The sequence below is a fragment of the Tigriopus californicus genome, chromosome 5, assembly GCF_007210705.1.
Source record: "Tigriopus californicus strain San Diego chromosome 5, Tcal_SD_v2.1, whole genome shotgun sequence".
NCBI lineage: Eukaryota > Metazoa > Arthropoda > Copepoda > Harpacticoida > Harpacticidae > Tigriopus > Tigriopus californicus.
Window position 1 is genome coordinate 10,276,548 of NC_081444.1, and position 19,911 is coordinate 10,296,458.

Consider the following 19,911-nt stretch of genomic DNA (forward strand, 5'->3'; position numbering starts at 1 on the left):
CAACGGATTCAGTGACTCAAAGGCATGTAAGCATCGCTGGTTAATTTCTCAAAGGTCATCAGGTAGGATTCTTGGGGGGATGAATCTGTTGAAATGAATGCCTGTTATCCAGAATATAACTCTGACATGTTGAAGATGTGGAACACTTCCAGTTATGAAATGATACCTTACCAAATGCACACCAAAACATTTTGAGTTGGTCGATGAAGAATAACGCATTCTTTGGAATCTCATTCCCACATGCTCATGTTTGTTCTCAATATTGTTGACACATCTGTCCAATCTCCTTGGATATCAACTTGCATAATTCCCATTCTAGCGGGTTTATTATTATTATTCCTCTGAAGATGAGTCCATACCCACTTAGTGGCGAGAAACTGTCATGTTTGAACTTACGCTCAGGGATGTAATTAGATAGACCTAACGATTTTTCAATCCAAGTTCCGACTCCCTTTTTGTTCGTACCAAGAATTGGCTCAAAGTGTACAAACAGAGAGAGAGAGAGAGAGAGATACGTGTTCATTTGGTTGCATGGTTCGACCATTATAGATGGTTTCTAAATGTCCAAAGGTTTTTACGGACAAAACTTGGATTTTTTTTTTTTCGTCCTAAATCAATGTCCAAACTGACTGACCGACTGCTTCACCTTCATTTACCTTTTTGGTCGGTTGCCCCTTGTCGTCGTCTTTGTATCTCTGCATTTGAGGTCTTGGAGTATCGATTTGTTTCATCTTTGGGGGCTAATCAAGAAATGGGTCGAACCCTCGTTCTTGAAATTCCGGGAAGATTCTGAGCGAAACATTTTGGTTGGCGACCTTGAGACAATTACAGCACACTTCTTTCCAGTCGCTAGCTCGACCTTCCTCCTATGAACAACTGGTTTCGTTCCCAGGTAGATCAAACCTTGTTGAGAGGAAAAATCATCACCCTTTGATGAATATTAGGACGAATAAATAAAACTATTACTCAGTAACATTCCATCGAGCTTGGATTGGAGTACAATCATGGAGAACAATCGCGTGAATTTAGACCTGAAATAGCGGTGAATTCCCCGTATTACTCTTACCATAGTATAGTATCGAATGCCTACGGGCGATTATTATTTTTCCAATTCCTCTCGCACCAGAATGTTTCGTCCCAATGTAATGTTTCGTTCGTCACTTACTCTGAACACTTTTTTGATTGATGGATGGATAGATCGACGGAACTCCTAACCATGGACAGGATTTTGTTGGCAGAAATGCATACTGTATAGACTGGTCTCTGCTGTAGATGCGGCTCGAGTTGCTCTCTTTGAGTCAATCTCGGTTCACAAGGCACTCGAGACATTGAATAGGTAATCTTGAAAAAGTTGTTGTTAACAAATTTCCCCCGAGGAGGGCGGAAATAAATGGGAGGCAGTGCAAAACCGGATTCTTCCCACAGGCTTCAAATAATCATCATCTTGGTAGAGAACAATCATGGTTGAAGCCCTTAAGAAGATTGCCCTGAATAGATAGACAGCAGACCAATGGATGGACACAAAACATTCCCAACACACCTACTACGGTACCATAGGACCGCTCTACACTCGATCTTCGTTTTGCCCCGAGGGCCACAACAACCACTACAACAACAATAACTAATACTACTTCTACTACTAGTACAACAACATCCACCACTTCTGGTGTGTGCGAGGGTCTACTATAGTAGGTAGAGAGGACTTGGTTCGTTTGTCCGTGAAATTCAATGGCCGGCCACTGAACCACTAGAATGAACCAATAACGAGCTTGGCCTGGGCTTGGTCCACCATTCCTTCCTTCCCTCCTTCCTTCCTTCACTCCTTCATTCCGTCCCTGCATTTTTTCATCCCCAATGAGCAGAAACTGGACTCTGACCTTCAGGAAAATGAACTTGAATCTTGTCTAAGGTCAACTCATTACTCGATCAAGATGGACGTGGGCGAGTGTCTAATTTTAGATGAAACCCAACACCTGCAATCGCTACTTAACGTTAATAGAAGAACTATCTTTTACATACTTTACGTCAAATCAAAGACCACTTCACACATGGTCAATACATGCTTTTCAAGCAAATCTTTTTCGCAACGAAACAAAAGAATTTCAAGAACGATTGTCCAAGTTATTGCTCCCAAATCTGGCATTCATACGAGTCGTAGGCCCAAAAAAGGTTAGTCATGAAAATTGAAAATTGCCATGCCGGTAAACTGACTGACTGAATGAAGGAATAAATGAGGGCCGATCTTATTTATCAAATTGAGAATAACTTGATTGTTCAGCAAAACTCTATTCATAATAATCAATGAACTATGTTGTTCCTGGAACAGGGACGCCGAAATAACAAGGTATCTTGCACGAGAATGAAAAAGTCATTTTAAATGCTTTAACTGAAGCAGGAAATATTTCAATTGCCATTGGTAAGGCCTTGACAACCCCCTTCCCCCAAATGGCACAAATACTTCGACAAATTGTCAATTTGGCTAAAATCTCGAATTGGAGGTTCAATTTGTTAATTAAAAAATAACGTAGGAACAAGCACCTTCCTTGACTTAACAACCATGATGACCGAAATTCAGGCTGGATTCCATTCGGATGTTCATTGATGGCCTAAAAAGGGCATTTATGTCATTTGTAATTTACTGTCTGACAGTGATGCAGTCAGAAAACTGCCTTGCTGTAACCTGGGTTGATCTGAGAATGTTATATACAATTTTTCATCCTGGAGGGAGCACTCTCACTAAGCGTGAGATTTACCCCAATTTGAAGGTTGAAAGTAAAACGAACCCTTGAGTAAGGGCTGCGTCATAAATTGAGTCCATAAAGTCATTGGTGAGAGATCATGTGTGCGAGATGCCGATGTCGACAGTTACCCAACTGTTCATAATTATGGTCGTCCATTGGGGCTCAAGCGACCCAATATTGGACGGTAACTAATCGAGGGTGGTAAAACGGAAGTAGGATTTGACCAAATGACTCTTTGGGCCTATTTGATTGGCAACTGGCAACTGTTTTCCTGTTAGATATTGGGCTTGGGCTGTTTGAGCCTGAACATAAGCGACGTTTGTTGTCAAGATGAAAAGGACCTAAAACCGACATCATGACATGACAAATGTGTTACTCAGAAACATTTACTTGGCCGGCAAATACTCTGACATAACTCATAATTGTCCTTATCAGTGTTTGTAGGCGAATCTGATCAAAATTACCATCATCCACCTTTGTTCTTGTGGTCGGTTGATAAACACAAGAAGGAGAAGAAGAAAGGACAGACAATGAACGCATTCTTGCGAGATTGACGCCCATTGCATCTTCTTCATCCAATGTCATTCCATCGAGACAGACAGATACTGAGGCCAGATTTGAAACATTGGAATGACATGACCATAGACACAAAGGAGAATTGAGGGAAGGCTATCAAACCTGACATGGAGAGGATTGCGCAAACAACCCTTTCTTTGTGAGCCTTTAATGTGAACGTACTGCATGTGGGCCTCTATTGTGTGGGTTTAAGAGTTGGAAGGCATCAAAAACCCTAGTAAATTTGGACCACATTGCAATACAATCGTGGTAGTATCATGGTCGTGAACTGGAAGGATAGATTCCTTGATCAACAACTTCTTATTTCTCGCGACTTCCTAATCATGGGAAACAAATTCCGCATGGCTAATGACATAATTTGAAACCATAACTGTGGTGGCAGCTATTGCGATGCTACCTCACAAACGGAAGTTTTTAAACAAGTGGCAAATGACGTTGCCTTCATCAAGTCCGATCTTTAACAACACAACGCTGGGATCTAACGAGTCCTTGCCACCGTTATTCTCTCTCAAGAAAACCAAGCTGAACGAATCTTTCAAACAATAAGGCCTTATGAAATGGTAACTCGGTATGACCAACGTGATTGGCAAGTCAATATATTGATATTCAACATTCTCTCAAGAGATTGCTCTAGAAGAACGGAGGCATTAAGAATAGAACCCCTTGAAAATCAGGGTATCATAAAAAAGTTCGAGTGCTATTTTGATAGTCAGCGTACGTTTCGATCAATAAAGGGTACAAGGCAATCAGGTCCCAGAGAGCAACACCCCAATGGGCAGTTAGTCTACTTTCTTCCCCTTCACAGGTCCTGATCGTGCATACAGTAAGGAACCGAATGGAATGAGCGATAAGCCGTCCGTCCCTCGATCGTCGTCGTCGTCGTCGTCGTCCCCGTCTGCATTGCTCGAACTTCTGTGGCGGTTTTCCCCTTCTTTGCGTCACGGATTACATCGATGCGTCAGAAACCAACCCAACCGACCAGCTATCCAGCTATCTAACCAACCAACCAACTAGCAGAATTGGCGAACGAGAAGGCACACGGCGATTCCCTGAAGGGACGACTCGATCCATGTGGCATGTTGGGAGGATCGAACGAAACTACGCCAAGCAAGTGTTGCTCGAGCTGCCTGAAATGGTTAGGTTCTGGGATGTGTCCTGGCTCAAAAAGCTGGCCGTCCCATATATAAAGCATATACAGCGTGCACAAGAAGTTGAGCCTTGCAGTTGTTTGAGTGTCTTCTCAGTGTCAACATATTATACATTCCCCTTTTGACTCATTGAAAAGAGAGCATTGTTTCCAAGACTGACACCCAAAAAGTGAACCACATTCCGCACACACAGCCCCAGGAAAAATGAGGCTTTTTAAACTGGTAGGTCAACGATCTGAAGGACTAATTGGTCATTTTTGACATGACCATGATCGCATAGTCTTTTTGTCCCTCAGAAAGGGTTTATTGCATGAACAAGATTCTAAAACCAGTGTTCCACTTTTACTTTGTAGACCTTCGCGGCCTGCTTGGCCGTGGCGGTTTGGGCTCAAGAAGAGGACCCCAATGCCAATATTCGTCGCTTACGTTTCCGCCGTCCACGTCCACGTGTCTTGGGTGTGTCCAATGAAGACGGTCTCGCTGAAGGCAGGCCAATCCCGCTCAGGGCCGGACCTCAAGGTAAGAATTCCCAATCGGGAGCGGTTTTGTTAATCATTGACCACATCGGACATCCCTCTCTTTCCCTTGAACAAATCATAAAAAGACTCGGTCAGTTTTGGCAAGTTTTACATAGGCAGGTTTCTACTATGTGTCGATTTTTGTCGATTTTTCGTCATTCAAGCTCAGAAGCTGCTTAGCCTTGTCTAGAGAGTAATGGGAAGGTTGCCATTTTACACAATGAATACATTAGGGCACGTTTTTTTGCAACTTTTTGTTGACCTTTTGAAGGAAGGAAAACAATTGGTAATTGTCGTCGTTTCTTCAAGCACACTAGTTACATTCTTCTGCACGATGGTCGAGAGAACATGAATGTATTTGTTCTTCTCCATTTCATTTACCTCTTCCTGCCTTCCGTTTTTTGTCGAAATATCATGACAAGGCATTTGATTGCATTTCGCAGAGAACTTCCTATTCCTTGAAAGATGGCAAAACATGGAAGTTCCTCCCTTTGTCTTTCAAAAGGACACTGATCAGTTCCTTCCCGGGACGCTTTTTCTCGCCATGCAACCATTACTGTTACCGAGAAGAAGAAAATATGTCCTGTCGATAAAAGCCGATTCCGTAGCCAACACTTTTAGTTGCGATTGACATTTATCATAATTTCGGCCACCGGTCCAACGCAATGATCCATTTCCTATTTCCTTAAAAGCTGAATGAAGTATTTGTTCAAGAGCCCCTCGAACGTACTGCACTGTATTGAACGTATTAATAAGACGAGGCGTGGGAATATGGTTCATACTTAGTCAGAAATGTTGCGGTTTGCTTGGATCAAGGAACGTTGCATCTCTCGTTAACAAATTGCCATTAACAAACATTTTTTGACTTGTCCGTCGCCGCCCTTCAAGATGAAAAGAAACACTGACAACCACGAGCTAAAACAAAACGCATTTCTAACAAATCGATGAGAAAAGATCCATCTTGCTATGAGAACTGTTTACAATTGTTCTTCAAGCACTGATATCTCGCCTCGGTTCACTTCAGAAGGTCATACTTCTCAGGGTTTCATCTTTTTTCGCTTTCATCGCAATCGAGTCCAGCCAACCCTAGAACACAAATCATTGGCGGGGCAATAATAATCATCATAATGGTTGGTTAGATGGCGAGAAATTTTCAATTTTCGATTTTCTTTCACTCGCCATCATCCAGGAAGAATGGTAACGAAACAAAGCATCCGCCTTATAGTCATGACGAACAAGATCACCAATGACATTTGAAGTTCGAAATGGCGATCCTATTAGTGTTTCGCCTCGAAAGATAGATGGAAGCGTGTTTGACGTATTCATATAAAAGCTTAGCCTGACGTTTGCATCCAAGTGTGATTCTTTTTTCTCACTTATGCTTTCAACTCGGTGGTTTAAGGACCTTTTGGTCTTGACAAACCTCATGGCATTGACGTGTTTTATGAGCGTCACTTCGGTTGCAGAGATTTTTCTTTCCTTCTGGAATTCATTGGAGTTCAAGGTGCTTGGCGTTTCCTCAAGAGATGGTTTCCACTCGCCCAGCGTTAGCTCGGGGATATGAATGGCAATAAAAGAATGCACCAAAACTTCAGAAGAAGGGCGCAAGGGCAACTTCTCGGAAGTGCAATTTTCAATTTCTATGTATTCATGAACGATTCGTCGGCATTTCACCAAATGAATCCATTCCTTCAAACAGCTAATGCCTTAAGCACCTCCCACGTGGCTTTTGCCGTTGAATGAATTTCAATCCACCACAAAAGATTGTCCTTGACATCTTGCTTCGGCCTGAGCAATCCCTCCGATGAAATTGAGTCTCTGCCCAAGACGACTAGGCTGCCTCAATATTACCATTACTATCTGCCTCATCCATCGACTCTATGTTTAGCTCAAGAGGTTTCTCTACAATTTCATTCATGCATGAACACTGGCTAAATCATTCAAAGTACACGCACATTAGGGCGACCCATATGTGGGAAAGATCGTCTTGCCAAAGCATAAATCCTTTCGACCTGGTTAAGATCTGTCATGGTCGTGCTGACAGCCAGTTTCTGTTAAAAGCACGAGTAGCCCGAGTAACTAACCCCTCCTTCACAAGCCAGGCATAGAAAATATTGTGCATAACTGCATGCAATTTCCAACCTCATTTTGTCATTTGACCCCCAAGGTTACGCACCTAACTTGCCCTTTATCAAGTTTGATGAGAATAGCATTAAAGGAACGAATGAGAATGATAATTAAACCGTTGATTCGACTTTCAGGTGTTGGAGTGGATGACTTGGTGAGTCAAAGTAGACCCGATACAGCACAACTGTTGGCTGACGCTCTTCAAGATCAACCACAAGGTTTCAGGTCGCAAAGACCGAGACCTAGTGGAAACGATCCCCTCCAAACCCTACTTGCCACTGCCGCCGGGGTAAGTTGCTATTTGCCATTTCAAAAACAATATTTGTTTTTGATGAATGCTTTTAAGAACGGCGGCAAATTGAACTCCCCTCTCTTCGCAGGAACCTGTGTCCGAAGCTGAAGAACAACAACCATTGGTCTTGGCTCCGTCTGCTTTCCCATCAAGGGAGTCCCAACCTCAATCTCGACCTCAATCTAGACCTCAATCTAGACCCCAATCTCGACCCCAATCTCGACCTCGATTCCAACCTGAGGAAGAAGAAGAACAACAACGACAGCAACTTGTGGAAGAAGAGGAAGAGGAAGATCCCAGAACTTTGGTTCAAGTGAAGTCCCGCCGCCCCGCTCCTGGTATTCCCCGTCGTCGTGCTCGACCTCGTCCTTCTCAAAATGCCAATGCTGCACAGGTTGAACTTGAGCGTGGACAAAGCCAAGACTCTCGCCGCACCATCCCCGTTGGAACTAGCGAGCGATACTCTCATATGAACGAAGATGGTAGCTTCACTTTTGGCTACATGTCTGAGGATGGATCCTTCCGCGAGGAGACCCGAGGTGTGGATTGCATTACTCGTGGAAAATATGGTTACATTGATCCTGATGGTATGAAACGCGAGTTCACTTATGTTAGTGGCCTCCCCTGCGAAATTGGCGAGAATGGGAAAGTAGCTGGAGAAGATGAGGAAGAGAATGAGCTTCAGACTATTGAAGACCCAATTGCCCCTGGCGAGAGATTCCGCACCACCCAAGCCGTTCAATTGAATGATGATGAAATTCCCGATTCCGCTCGTCCCCGAATTAGACAACCTATTCGCCGACCAGAAGAGGATCGAAGACCCATTCAAAGAGTAAGAGATCCCGCCCCAGCCTCTGCCCGACGACCCAATGCTCAAAATAGCGGTAGCGCCTTTGAAAGCCTTCTTCAAATTGCTGATCGAGATCAACAGTCTGGGCCACCCCCTTCACCCCCAACTCGTCGCCCCAACCTTCGCGCTAGGCCTACTCCCACTCGGATTGCTGCACGCCCTGAGGCTCGACCCACACAAAGACCAAGTTCTTTTGATTTTGACCAAGAACTTGAAGGGTTTGCTCTGAACAGACCAGCCCTCACATTCGATGAAGAAAGACGGAAACAACAAGCTGGCCCACCTCGTGACCAAGGCCCTAACTTTGCTAGTGAGCTGGTGTTCAACCCCGAAACTGGCACTTTTCAAACCGAGCTTAGACAAACTGTTCCAGGAGGAGAGATCAATTTGGCTGAAAAGGATGCCCCTTCTGGATTTAGGCAACCAACTCAACAGACTCCTAGAACTTCATTCGCCCCCACCCCTGCTCCACCTCAAAGAACTTTCTCTGCCACCCCTATTCCATCCACTGCCACCTCTGCTCGACCATTCACCGCTTTCAGCCAATCCTCACCTGCTTCTCCTGGCCCTGTTCAGTTTGAACCTTTAAGCTTCCCGGATCCGTCTTCTGTGACGCCCCGCGGTCCTACCACTCCTGTGCCCAGAACACCTACCCCTGGAACTCCTCGACCTCAGCCTTCACCTACACCAACGGCTGCACGAAACAGTAGTCCCTCCCCAAGCCCCACCAACAGCTTCTTCTTCCAACCTTTCTCGACAGCTGGACAACCCCCATCGCCCACACCCACCGCCGCCAGGCCAACGCCCAATCCATCTCCTGCGACTGCTTCATCTTTCACTCTTGGCCCAAGACCTGTTGAAGCCTCCCGGGCTTCGCCCACCCCCATACCTAACCAATCAAGGGCCCCTCCTCCGACTCCTCAACTTCAATTTGGTTTCAACCCAATTCAACAACAACAACAACAACAGCGACAACAACAACAACGGCAACAACAACAGCAGTCACAAGGCCGACCTTTCACCGCTTTCTCCGCTGGAGTTCCACCCCAACTGAATGGCGCAAGCCAACCCTTCCAAAGAGGCCCTCCTCCTCCCTCATTCCAAAGAGGACCTCCACCCCCTCAATTCCAACGCAATCTACCCCCTCCACCTCAAGGCCAGTTCCAACGGGGTCCTCCTCAAGGATTTGGACCTCGACCTAATGGACCACGCCCTAATGGACCTCCCCAACAGTTGGGCATCCCTCCTCAGCTTCAACAGGGTGGTCGTTTCTTGGACTTTAACCGACCACCACCCTCTCAGGGTAACCCCCAACAACAAGGGGGCTTTGCAGTGTTTAATCCCGCTTCCCTGCAAGGAGCATAAATCAAACTAGTGCCTTAGCAAACACTCCAATCTTGCCTGTTCTGTTGCGATATGCTCAAATTTATTGTTTTAAGTGTGAATTTGACTCGTTCACGGCCCCTCCCTGCTTTGTGTTGGTGTGGCCTTGTATGCTCTGTGAATCACGTACCTTGTGGACGTCCCAACTCTTGCACCTCTGCCCAACCTCTTCAGCCCTTCCACGTTCCATCTGACTCCACCTCCTCTCATCTTTGCAATGATCAACGCAGGCGTTGTGCAATTAATTACCCCTCCCATGTCCTAACTCATCAGAGATTTCATTCAGTGCCGCAACCTCTATCTCCCACACATTGACGCCTCACGAAGAAGTGTCTCTTCATTCTTGTTCTGGCGTCTGAATTGAATGGGAAATATTGCTCTACCGGAATGCAACATCCTCTTTCAAGCAAAAGGCGAACTTCCCGCACTCTGCACTACGATTGATTGGTGGCTTGGGTTCGTTTGTTATTCCTTCGTGCAGCAGTTTGCTTCCGTCTTCTGCTTCTTCATTCGTGAATTGTGTCCTTGAAATTGCCCCAATTTCACTGTCAAGGCCACGCACCTCTCTCTCTCTTTCTCTCTCCCTCTCTTTTTTTTCCTTTGCTTCGGTCTCCTCTACATTTGTAGCGGCCAGAAACCACTCGCCAACGTAGCCCAGGCTTCACCACATACTCAGACTTGATGCACGATCATTCCGGGGATCCTATCAGGTCAAGCCTGGGGCAAGGTAGCTGGCAATAATACCAATGGTATGCATTGCCATGCTTCAAGGGGGAAGTCGTAGACCAAAATGTAGGGCAACAATTTTAGACGCCTCAAGGAAAACCAGTCGGAAAAAGTCATCCACTCCCCGAGCGGTCCGGTTAACCACACCCTATCAACTTCAGAAAATAACTCCTCGAGGCCAGATATGTAATGTTTCAGGTCGAACTTCCTCTGGTTCGTTTCCTTTCTAGATCTACATGAAATGAACCGTTCCCTCCTTCTTCGGCGAATTTAGCATACTCCTCTGTTAGATTTCTTACTTTCGCTATCTTAACCACACCCACAAGTACCTTGATACCAAAAACCACGTCCCACTCCTTATCCTAGTCCCGTATGATCGTAATATACGAATCATCATGCGTCGTCCCAATTGTCCAATGTGTGTTGAAACAGACAAATACATAAATATCCAAAAACTAAAAAAACTACGGTCTCTTTGTTTCGTTCGCTTTATTCGCGTCAAATGTTCCCGATCAAAGCCATCAGGAAATCCATCACCGCCCACAATAATTAGTGGAAAAGAGGGTATGAACAATATCCGCAAGACAATATAGTCCAAATGAATTGACATTTCGATGTTCAAACCAGAAAGTTACCGACCGATTGCAATGCGGAAACAATTAAGAGAACCTTCGGGGTAAGTTTCAATCAGATGCTGATACCATAAGAAGGAAGAATAAGACTGTGGTCAGTTAACAAGCAAGTAGTACTCGTACGTACTCGTACGTATGTAAGCCGGCTTGTCGTTCGTGGTCAGTGGTCAATCTAGCTTCCTCATATGGATAGGCAGACAGACCACTTGAAGTACGCTATGCTCTGAGCTAAAGAAATCAAATGACTTGAGACAAATTCCTTCGAGTCATTCAATGCAATGAGGCCAAAGAGAAGGGGACCGGCCAGATTACTTCATATCCCCGGCCAAAAGCAATTGAATTTTCCATCTCAGGTCTAGGTACACAGACTAGAATGGATTCAAATTACAAATCGGATTGATTCTATGGGCCAATGGATTGGGCAATCGATGGAGTGAAAGCCTCAAAAGGAACTAGACGTACACACGTCCATGGGCTGCTGGAAAGGTCAGGGTTTAATTTTGAAAAAAAGAGTCCATCACTTAAGTTTTGATGAGGCTGCGCCATAACGTTGAAAGGTATTCATTCGTGCTTCGATTCATTACAAGAAATGAATCCACAAAGCCTCTTGACCTTCAACTTCAGATTTGAGTCGAAGCACTTTACTCTACCCTGCAGAGAAGGATGCACTTGTGTTTTTAATGGCTCATAGTTATTTTGGTCGTTAGGGGCATAAGATGACGTGTATGCTACGAGTATTATCCCACAGTATACTACATACATAAATAAAGCTTTGTACGATAATAAACAAGTCACAATTATGTTGTTTAACCAAACACGTTTTAGGTTGGAGCTTTCCAGAAATTTAGTTATAATACTTTGCCTCCTTTGATATGTGAGAATTTTTTCAACATGAATCCGCACTTGTGTCCAAAATTCAGGAGAGTTAAAAACCAACCGAGGTCAGAAGATTGTTTCATTCGTTCGTTATGTCAACAGTTTTGGAGCAGTTCACAATCTGCCCAAATAAGAGTCAGAAACTCATTTGAATATTATCCAGTATGAAACTCTGATCTGCATAGATGTGTCTAACCAGAATTCAATTTATTTCAACATCTAATCACAATGAAGAACAAGGATTGTAATTTCTTCCATAGAAGATCTGAACAAAATAGGTAATTGGTGTTATTAAGCGTGGCTATTGTTCTTGAAGTCAGATAATGATCATTGATCATCAACTGATGTGGCTTTGAAATTGCTCCAGGTGGACCATTAACACGTGATTGCTTGGTTGAAGGATTAAATGAAAACAAGTATCCTATTTCTGACGGGTCACACAATTCACGTCGGAGTAACGAAACATTCTTTCTCTTAAGGACATGGATGCGTTCGATGGTTTTCAATTTCTGAGGAGGCTCAAAATTCAGTATACAGTCTTTATTTTATTAAATCAATGGTGATGGACGTAATATTTTCCTGGTTTTGATCTAAATCATACCTTGGATTTGTGGGAGCTTTCACGAATAGTCAGTTGGTCCATGAATCCCTCAAGAATAAATTGTCCGCATGTTTGTTGGTTATGGAAAAACGGAATCAGTACGTAAAAGACTTTTTGTTACACTGACAGGCCTAATACGAAAATAGAGACGACATCCATTGGACTGCAAAGGAATGCCCTATCGTCAAGATTGACGTCAGACCTGGGCGTTTCCATTAACTTTCGACAATTGTAATAAACCGCGCTGCCCTAACACAAGCTCTTTCGCACGTGGTCTTGCTTTTAAAATACCTACCACTCACATTTTTCTGATCTCTGAAAAGATGCTAAAGAGCGAGTATTCAGAGTCAAGGTCCAAAGCTTCAAGTATTACGAAGTCTGATTTGAAGAACTAGATTCTACAGTGGTGCAAAAAACTTCAAGATAATGACCTTGATCTCGATGACCAAAACACGAAATCTGATTGGGCGAAGGTCGTTGATCTTCATTGAAGCCGGACCATCTAAATCGGAAGGAGTGGAGGAGGAGACGGTGGTGTCGGTGTGCCTTCACTTTGCTCAACATCGCACACACATCTGGGGCGAAATTAATCTTGCCGTTAACGTGTTCATCCTGTGCTCGATCTGACATTAAAGCCTAACAAGGATCAAGGTTGTCAATGCCATCCCGGGGTGTTGATGTATTTTCTTCATTTTCCCCTCTAGGTAAGAACCAAAGGACGTCAAGCAAAGCATGGATGGAGGCTTGAACCTAGATGGACCTTGGAATATTTGGGTCTAAACCAGGTTGACTCTTGTGGGTTGCTAACAACCATCTCCTCCTCTTCGTTTCCTCAATCCGTCTATTATGCTCGCTAATACGGAACTCAACGTGCCCCGGTTTCACGTCATCAATAGCCAATCACGGATGCTGCATCTACTACCAACACTGATCCTACTACTACTACTACTGCTACCACCACTGCTACTCTTACTGCTACTATTACTACTACCCGTCAAGCAAGTTTTTAAATGAATGACGCTCACTGATTTTCCCTCGGTTTGGCCCTGATTTCGTTCCTTCCCGCCAGGATGGATGGATAGTCGAGTAGAGTGGCGCTTGAAGTAACGAGTGGCGAGGATTTCAAATGTTATTTCAAGTTTCAAGACAGGCTTTGGATATTTCATGGTGGGCGTTGTGAGGCAACACCAAGACCCGCCAGACCCGTCAGACCCGCCTCTTAGAATCAAAAAAGGCGAATCGAGCTAGATTTGAGATTTAGCGGAGGGGGAATCAAACATCTTGCCTTGGTAAGATATGGCCCGGTCAATTGAGCACTGGGTATAGTGTATGTAATATGCGGTGACTGATAGTTGAATGGAAGCGATCTTTATTTTAACGGCGAAAGGTTGAGGTGAGGACCTTGAATAGAGCGAGTTGGTGTAGGTAGATATACTTTATGTTATCGGCGGTTCTCGACCTCTTTATTCAATTTTATCGAATTAGATGTCGGATGGGAAAATATGCAATGACCGAACATTAAAATATCTCTTGGTTATGACGCTCTGCCCGAGTGCCTATTTTTGGAGGGTCACACATGCCGTCTCGTCTTCTTTCTTCCGATTGATTACTTTTCTTTGGGAGAGTACACCTCGTGTTTGCGAAGAGCTCGTTCATCGATGGGCACCTGGCTCGACTTGTCCATGGCCACAATGAGTGCGCAAATGGCCAAACATCCAATCATTATAAATGTGGCGGCTTTCATCCTAAAAATACTCTTGGCTCGTTCCATGGCACTTCTCCTAGAAAATGAGCAAAAACAGAGGGGTTGCCATTAGATTGTTCTCTTGGTGAGAATATCAATTATTTGGCTTAGAACTTCAATTGAGTAATCGAATTCTTCACCGGGATCCTAATTTAACACGGATGAAAGAGCAAAGCGTGCTAAAAATGATCCCACGAAACAGGGAATGTCGAGATGAAGACAGACGCCTCTTGGTGGTGTGTGCACATATCAGTTCTAGCAAAACCAAAATGTCCCAGATGGACTTGTCTGTTTCTAGGAACAATAAACATGACAAATCTCGTACCCTATGAATCATTGGGGTACGACTTCGTCAAGCCCATTTCGTTCTGTTCTTAGTAAAACGAGAGGAAGGTTTTTAAGTGAACAGATAGTCCACCAACCATAGGGTCCTTTCAAAAAAAAAAAAAAGACCTAATGTGTCTCATTAATAGGGGTCGGAGAAATTAGTGTTTTTAGGGAAAATTACATTTTAAACTATTTTGGCCCTTTTGGGGGCAAAGCATTTCAAAAAAATTCACCAATTAATAACTTGAAACCGAGGATTTTCGGGGAAATTGAAGGGATTGGGTCATGTTAAGGCAAAATTTACGAGAAAACGTAGGGTGGAAAGAAATTCAGGGCTAACTTGACTCTGTCTGACAAAGTTTGTCCCCGCTCAAAGCTTTGTTTGACATTTAACCCCAAGCTTTCATTAAGAGGAACTGTTGAACACATACAGTAGTGCTATACTGAAAATGATCAAATTTTAGGCTGAATTTTAGACTACCGTAAATTAAACCATCCCATTGTTTGGTGCCAAAATAATGTTCGAAAATGCAAGTGAGCGCAATCTTGAGGTCAGAACCAAACTAAGGGCCTGCAAGAGAACGAGGGAATTGGGAGAGATTTTTGGTGTCCATCCTTGAATAAGTGGAGAACTTTCGACTAAAATTAGATCATTCATGGTATGGTGTCGGTTCTTTTAATAGTCCCTGTTAATGAAAATTTGAGACTCAACACGACCAAGCAATTCTTTGAGGGCGGGGAAGGATTTTCAAAAGGCACAAAGACTGGCCTGAGTTAACCTCGTCGAGTCAGTAGTTCTGAATATCTCCTCTCCCCTTCAATCCATACCCTCAATGATCCATCTAAATATTTCTCTGTAAAAAGACCTCCTCCTCAATGCAATAAACAACTACGAGTACAGTAGTTATACCCAGCATGCGATGACAAAACAGTCTGTAAATTTCCTATGATGGTTTTAACACACTTTTTTTTCTTTTAAAACCCAAGGATAAAAATGCCTATATTCATCTCATATTTGTTAGGTATCCTTATCAAATGAATCCTAAGAATGCACGTATTGATTAGCATTGATTAGTAACTGAAGCAAACTATTTTGACCAAAAACGAACTATTTTTCCCCCTACTCATTACTCTTTACAGAACCGTGTACTACCTCAAGGTCAAAAGCATACTAGTGACTAATCATCCGGCTTAAAAACTGAAAGAATAACATTTTCAAGTTCATGTTGTGAGGTGGTCGCTAAATTTTAGGTAGTTTTTAAAAAGCAAGGACAGAAAAGGATCAGTTTTGCGAATTAAAAAAACAACACCGTCTTACTCTTTTCGATTCTAAAGAATGGAGGCTCGCATAGCTGACAGTTCTGAGGAACCAAGCCTGTGCAACGAATGAGGCCTACGTAAGCTTGAGCATTTTTCATGCATGGCACACACATACATACATGGGCACAGTCTCAAGTGAAGGCCAAATTATTTCCTCTCCTACTGATATGTCTCCTGTTAATTGACATGCTTACTTGTTGGTTCAATACAATTGATGCACTACCTAAGCACCTAAGAGCTTCATGAGTAACTGAGTAACTTAGTACAGTTTAATCCCGTTAACTTTGACCGCCTGGTACACTTTAGGCAAGAAATGAAACCTGCCTGAACGTATTAAAGTACACTGCTAAGGGAGAAAAACTAGCAGGCATAACGTATTGGTTGAGCATCCGCGTTCCAATTTGCGAATCCTGGTTCGATCCCAGGCTAGCCAAGTCCAGTCCAAGTTTGCAGTACTTTCATTACAACACGAGTAGCTCCTTTAGCTTCTTAAATGGGCATACCTGCGGTTATTCTGAAGGGTGAGGTAAAAATTAAAGTTGGCTGTGATGATGGTGCAGGAATATCCCTTAATTGGGACACTTCATTAGATGGCAGGCTGAGCAAGAGAGAGAGCCTCTGCCATACTGTATGCGCCCGAAACAAACAATCTTGTACAGAAAGTTTGTGCATCCTTTTTTTAGATGCCTTTGATTTTGGTTTACCGTGATATTTTGCTCTTTTAACAGTCCATGGTCAGTTCTTAACTATTGGTGCTGAGCGAATGGAAAAATATTGGACAGAATACATCATACCATTTTTTTGTAACCATGGATTCTTAAGAGTCCATGCTTGATCACAGGAAGAAAAAATGCGATAGTTTATCTCTGACATTTGACCATTCAAACACATCTTTTTAGTTTTCTGTATGCGTTTCCAGCTTTCATTGATCCGATCATTAGCCTGAACTGGAAAGTAATCATTGCATTATTGAATAAAGTTACTCCCAATCTTGTTGATATGGCAGTCATATTTAACAGAGCATCATTTGATCAATTGCCATTTGAACGAGGGGTAATTTTTATTCGAACCAAAATGGCACAAGGGTAAATTACAATTTGACAATGAAGGACAAAGTATTCAATTATGTAACTTTTGATTACTGACTTTACTTACTAGTATCTCAAATACCCTGTTTTGAAAATCACAGTAGTTTTCATATGATACTCTGCAACCTTTATCTAACAATTTAAATTGATGAACTTTCTCAAAAAAACAAAAAAGAAAAAAAAAAATCACATTTTTGCAGTTCGCTGAGAATCGTATTGTTTCTTTAAACCGAAAACCGATCATGTTATTGCATCAATAGAAGGGGTACAAATAAAACATGTATGAAATTACAGGACAACAATGCTTTAAGTCGATTCTTAAAGCCCATCGTTTCAGGATTTGTACCAAAACCAACAAACGTCTATTTACCCCTCGGTTGCATGTCAGTACACAGAAAACGTATTCACATAGGCATATTTCATTCCAAAAGTAAATCCATACGTATAGTCATGTCTCATCACAAATTAGCCGATTTCTCTTAGATTAAGTCGATAAATTGGTTTTTCTGTCGATTAAATGTGAGTGATCAAAAACTTACTCAACCTTTTCCGGGATGTCGTCTACGTTCTTAAAAGCACCTTCACCGCTTTTGCTTAAGATCCACCGTTCAAAAGGAGATGGTTTTACCATCAACACCATATCTAAGGAAGAACAAGGATTTGAAATCATTGTTGTCATTGAAAATTATCATTGAAAATTATCTTTAAAATCAAATCAACTAGAATATCAGCAACCTTTGCAGCCAATATAACGCTCATACTTGGATTTGGATTTATTAAAGTAGATGATGCAACATCAGATTTTACACTTCAGGCTTTAGAGCTTTGAGCGCTTTATAATATGACGCAAGTCCTAAGAGTCTTCGCGGTTAGGCATTAGCTGTCTCTAAATATCATGAAAGGATCATAAGACTATTTAGCCCTATCTCGGCGAAATTGACCTCTCACGCTACATCACTTGGAGAGAACCAAGGCAAGTCAAAAGAAGAGAGCGTTCCATTTTTGCTAAGGAACACCTTTAATAAAACTCATGGAACAATCGTTGTGAATGATTTTAGGAATGAGGAAGAGCAACATAGCAGATGACTCCTAGACAAAGCAAAGTCAAGTGCTTGAATCAGTTTATGCAATATTAAGCGAGGAAACCTCGTCATTTATCATGATAGTGCAAGCTTAAGAGGGTACCAAAAATAATTGGATCAATACTTGCTCCCTTTTTCCAACAAGTTTGCATTTTAAGATCTTGGAACACTTGCTCTTCTCCATAGTGCTACATATTTGTACATCAAAACAGAACCGAAGTTGTTTGGAAAGTAATTTACCATCCTGTGTCTCTATACGCAATTTACATTTTTGCCCTGTATCCTTACATCTTGAAATTTGATTAAGCACTTTTAAACAAATGACTCTACTCATAATTTTTTGACTGTGCCTTATCGAATTTGATTTGAACTGCAATGTTTTTTTGACTCCCTGGTTTTATCAACTAACCCGATTCATGAATACTATTAATTGTTATCGTATTCTTAAAATTTTACCGCAAGAGTGTTTACAATGTGACAACCATTTTTGAAATCATTTTGTCTTGTTGTCGAACCACTCATCCTATTCTTTTTGGTTGCCTTATCGACATCTTCTAGGTTTAGCATGATGTCCTTGGGAGCCTTGATATGTTGCCGACCCCTGGGATGGTCAGTTTCCTGTGACACCCACGGTGAGAGACCCGTAGGTTTAGAATAAGGACGTCACCCTGAATCCAGAAGAAAGGCAACTCTGTCAAGAAGGGAATGTCAAGAACCATTCAGCAACGAGAGGAAAACTATGTTAAAAGGGCGACATTTCAAAATAGGTTGGTCTGCTGTACCGTACATCCGCCTGTCAAGAACCATTCAGCAACGAGAGGAAAACTATGTTAAAAGGGCGACATTTCAAAATAGGTTGGTCCGATCGTAAACATTTTTATCGCAAACTGTCACATGAATGTACATCTTATGACACAATAGCAGCCGTTCTTGATCCCGCAACTAATGGACTAGAGCCATGTTAATGAGAGTCAATACTTTGTTTTGGTTAATGGTCTCAAACCAACTCGACCCAACAGACCAAAATTATAGCATACAAGCATAGGGATCTCAATATCTAAATAATTCCAGGCCATCAAACATTATTTTGCTTCCAAATGTAGCAGGGTTGTCTTTGTAGTGCTCTATTTTGGTCGAAATTTGAGGTCTGCGTCGAGTTATTCACGAACCTAATATAAGAATGTATACTACATAGAGTAATACTGTACTTTGAAAACATCTTGTTTTTACGACATCTGAGACAGCAAGGGAAATGGTTCTGCTCTTTGTTGGATATTATAAGGCGACAGTATTTTGATAATTACAAGTCTAAGGTAAACAAAAATTTAACGTAAGATTGGATAGGATTAAAAATTAAGATAGTTGAGCGGGCAAAGGTGAGCCTGAATCAGAAATCAAGCTTTCCTTCAACGAGTTTATGGATGGCTACCCAAAACCCGGTTTTGAAATTTCCTCATTTTCTGTACCACATTGTTGGTCCTGTAGTAGTCGAATTGGGTAAATGAGCAATATCGCAAGATCTAGAGCTGAATAGGTTTGAACCGTTGCGACATAACTATCGGTCTTAAAAGCAAAACTTTCATCGTCATCGTGTAATGTATCATGATCTAGCAATTAAACTATCGAACACTTGAAATTTGAGTGGCTACCAGAAAGGGAAAGGGGAGCTGATGAAAACATTCTGGATTTTAAATGTCATTCATTCCCTTCCCTCCAGAAGGTCTCTAGTTACAAAGGCGGACCTGGAAAGAGTTGGGTGTGTTTATTAAAGGTCATGCAAGATTAAAGACTAGAACGAATGGAATTCAAACGATCACCGTTGGCTGTTATTATCAAAGACAGAGAGAAACCCAAGAAAAGTGCAGGCAATTACAAAAACC

The 19,911-nt window shown here is 42.5% G+C and overlaps 2 protein-coding genes across 2 annotated transcripts in view; one reads left to right on the top strand and one right to left on the bottom strand.

Moving 5' to 3' along the window:
- The first annotated feature begins 4,546 nt into the window (after positions 1–4,546).
- Positions 4,547–10,810, top strand: LOC131881092 (cell surface glycoprotein 1-like). Its single transcript, XM_059227861.1, has 4 exons — positions 4,547–4,687; positions 4,819–4,984; positions 7,245–7,399; positions 7,491–10,810. The coding sequence occupies exons 1-4, from the start codon at positions 4,670–4,672 to the stop codon at positions 9,615–9,617; spliced, it is 2,466 nt and encodes an 821-aa protein (XP_059083844.1). The 5' UTR covers positions 4,547–4,669; the 3' UTR covers positions 9,618–10,810.
- Positions 10,811–13,819: 3,009 nt separating this feature from the next.
- The window catches only part of LOC131880868 (uncharacterized), a 7,396-nt gene continuing 1,304 nt past the window's right edge, over positions 13,820–19,911 (bottom strand). The window contains exons 3-4 of the mRNA XM_059227586.1: positions 17,489–17,591; positions 13,820–14,251 (exon numbers count right to left, since the gene is read on the bottom strand). Of these exons, the coding sequence (XP_059083569.1) occupies positions 14,077–14,251; positions 17,489–17,591 (278 nt within the window). The 3' untranslated portion in view covers positions 13,820–14,076. The remainder of the gene's footprint in view (positions 14,252–17,488; positions 17,592–19,911) is intronic.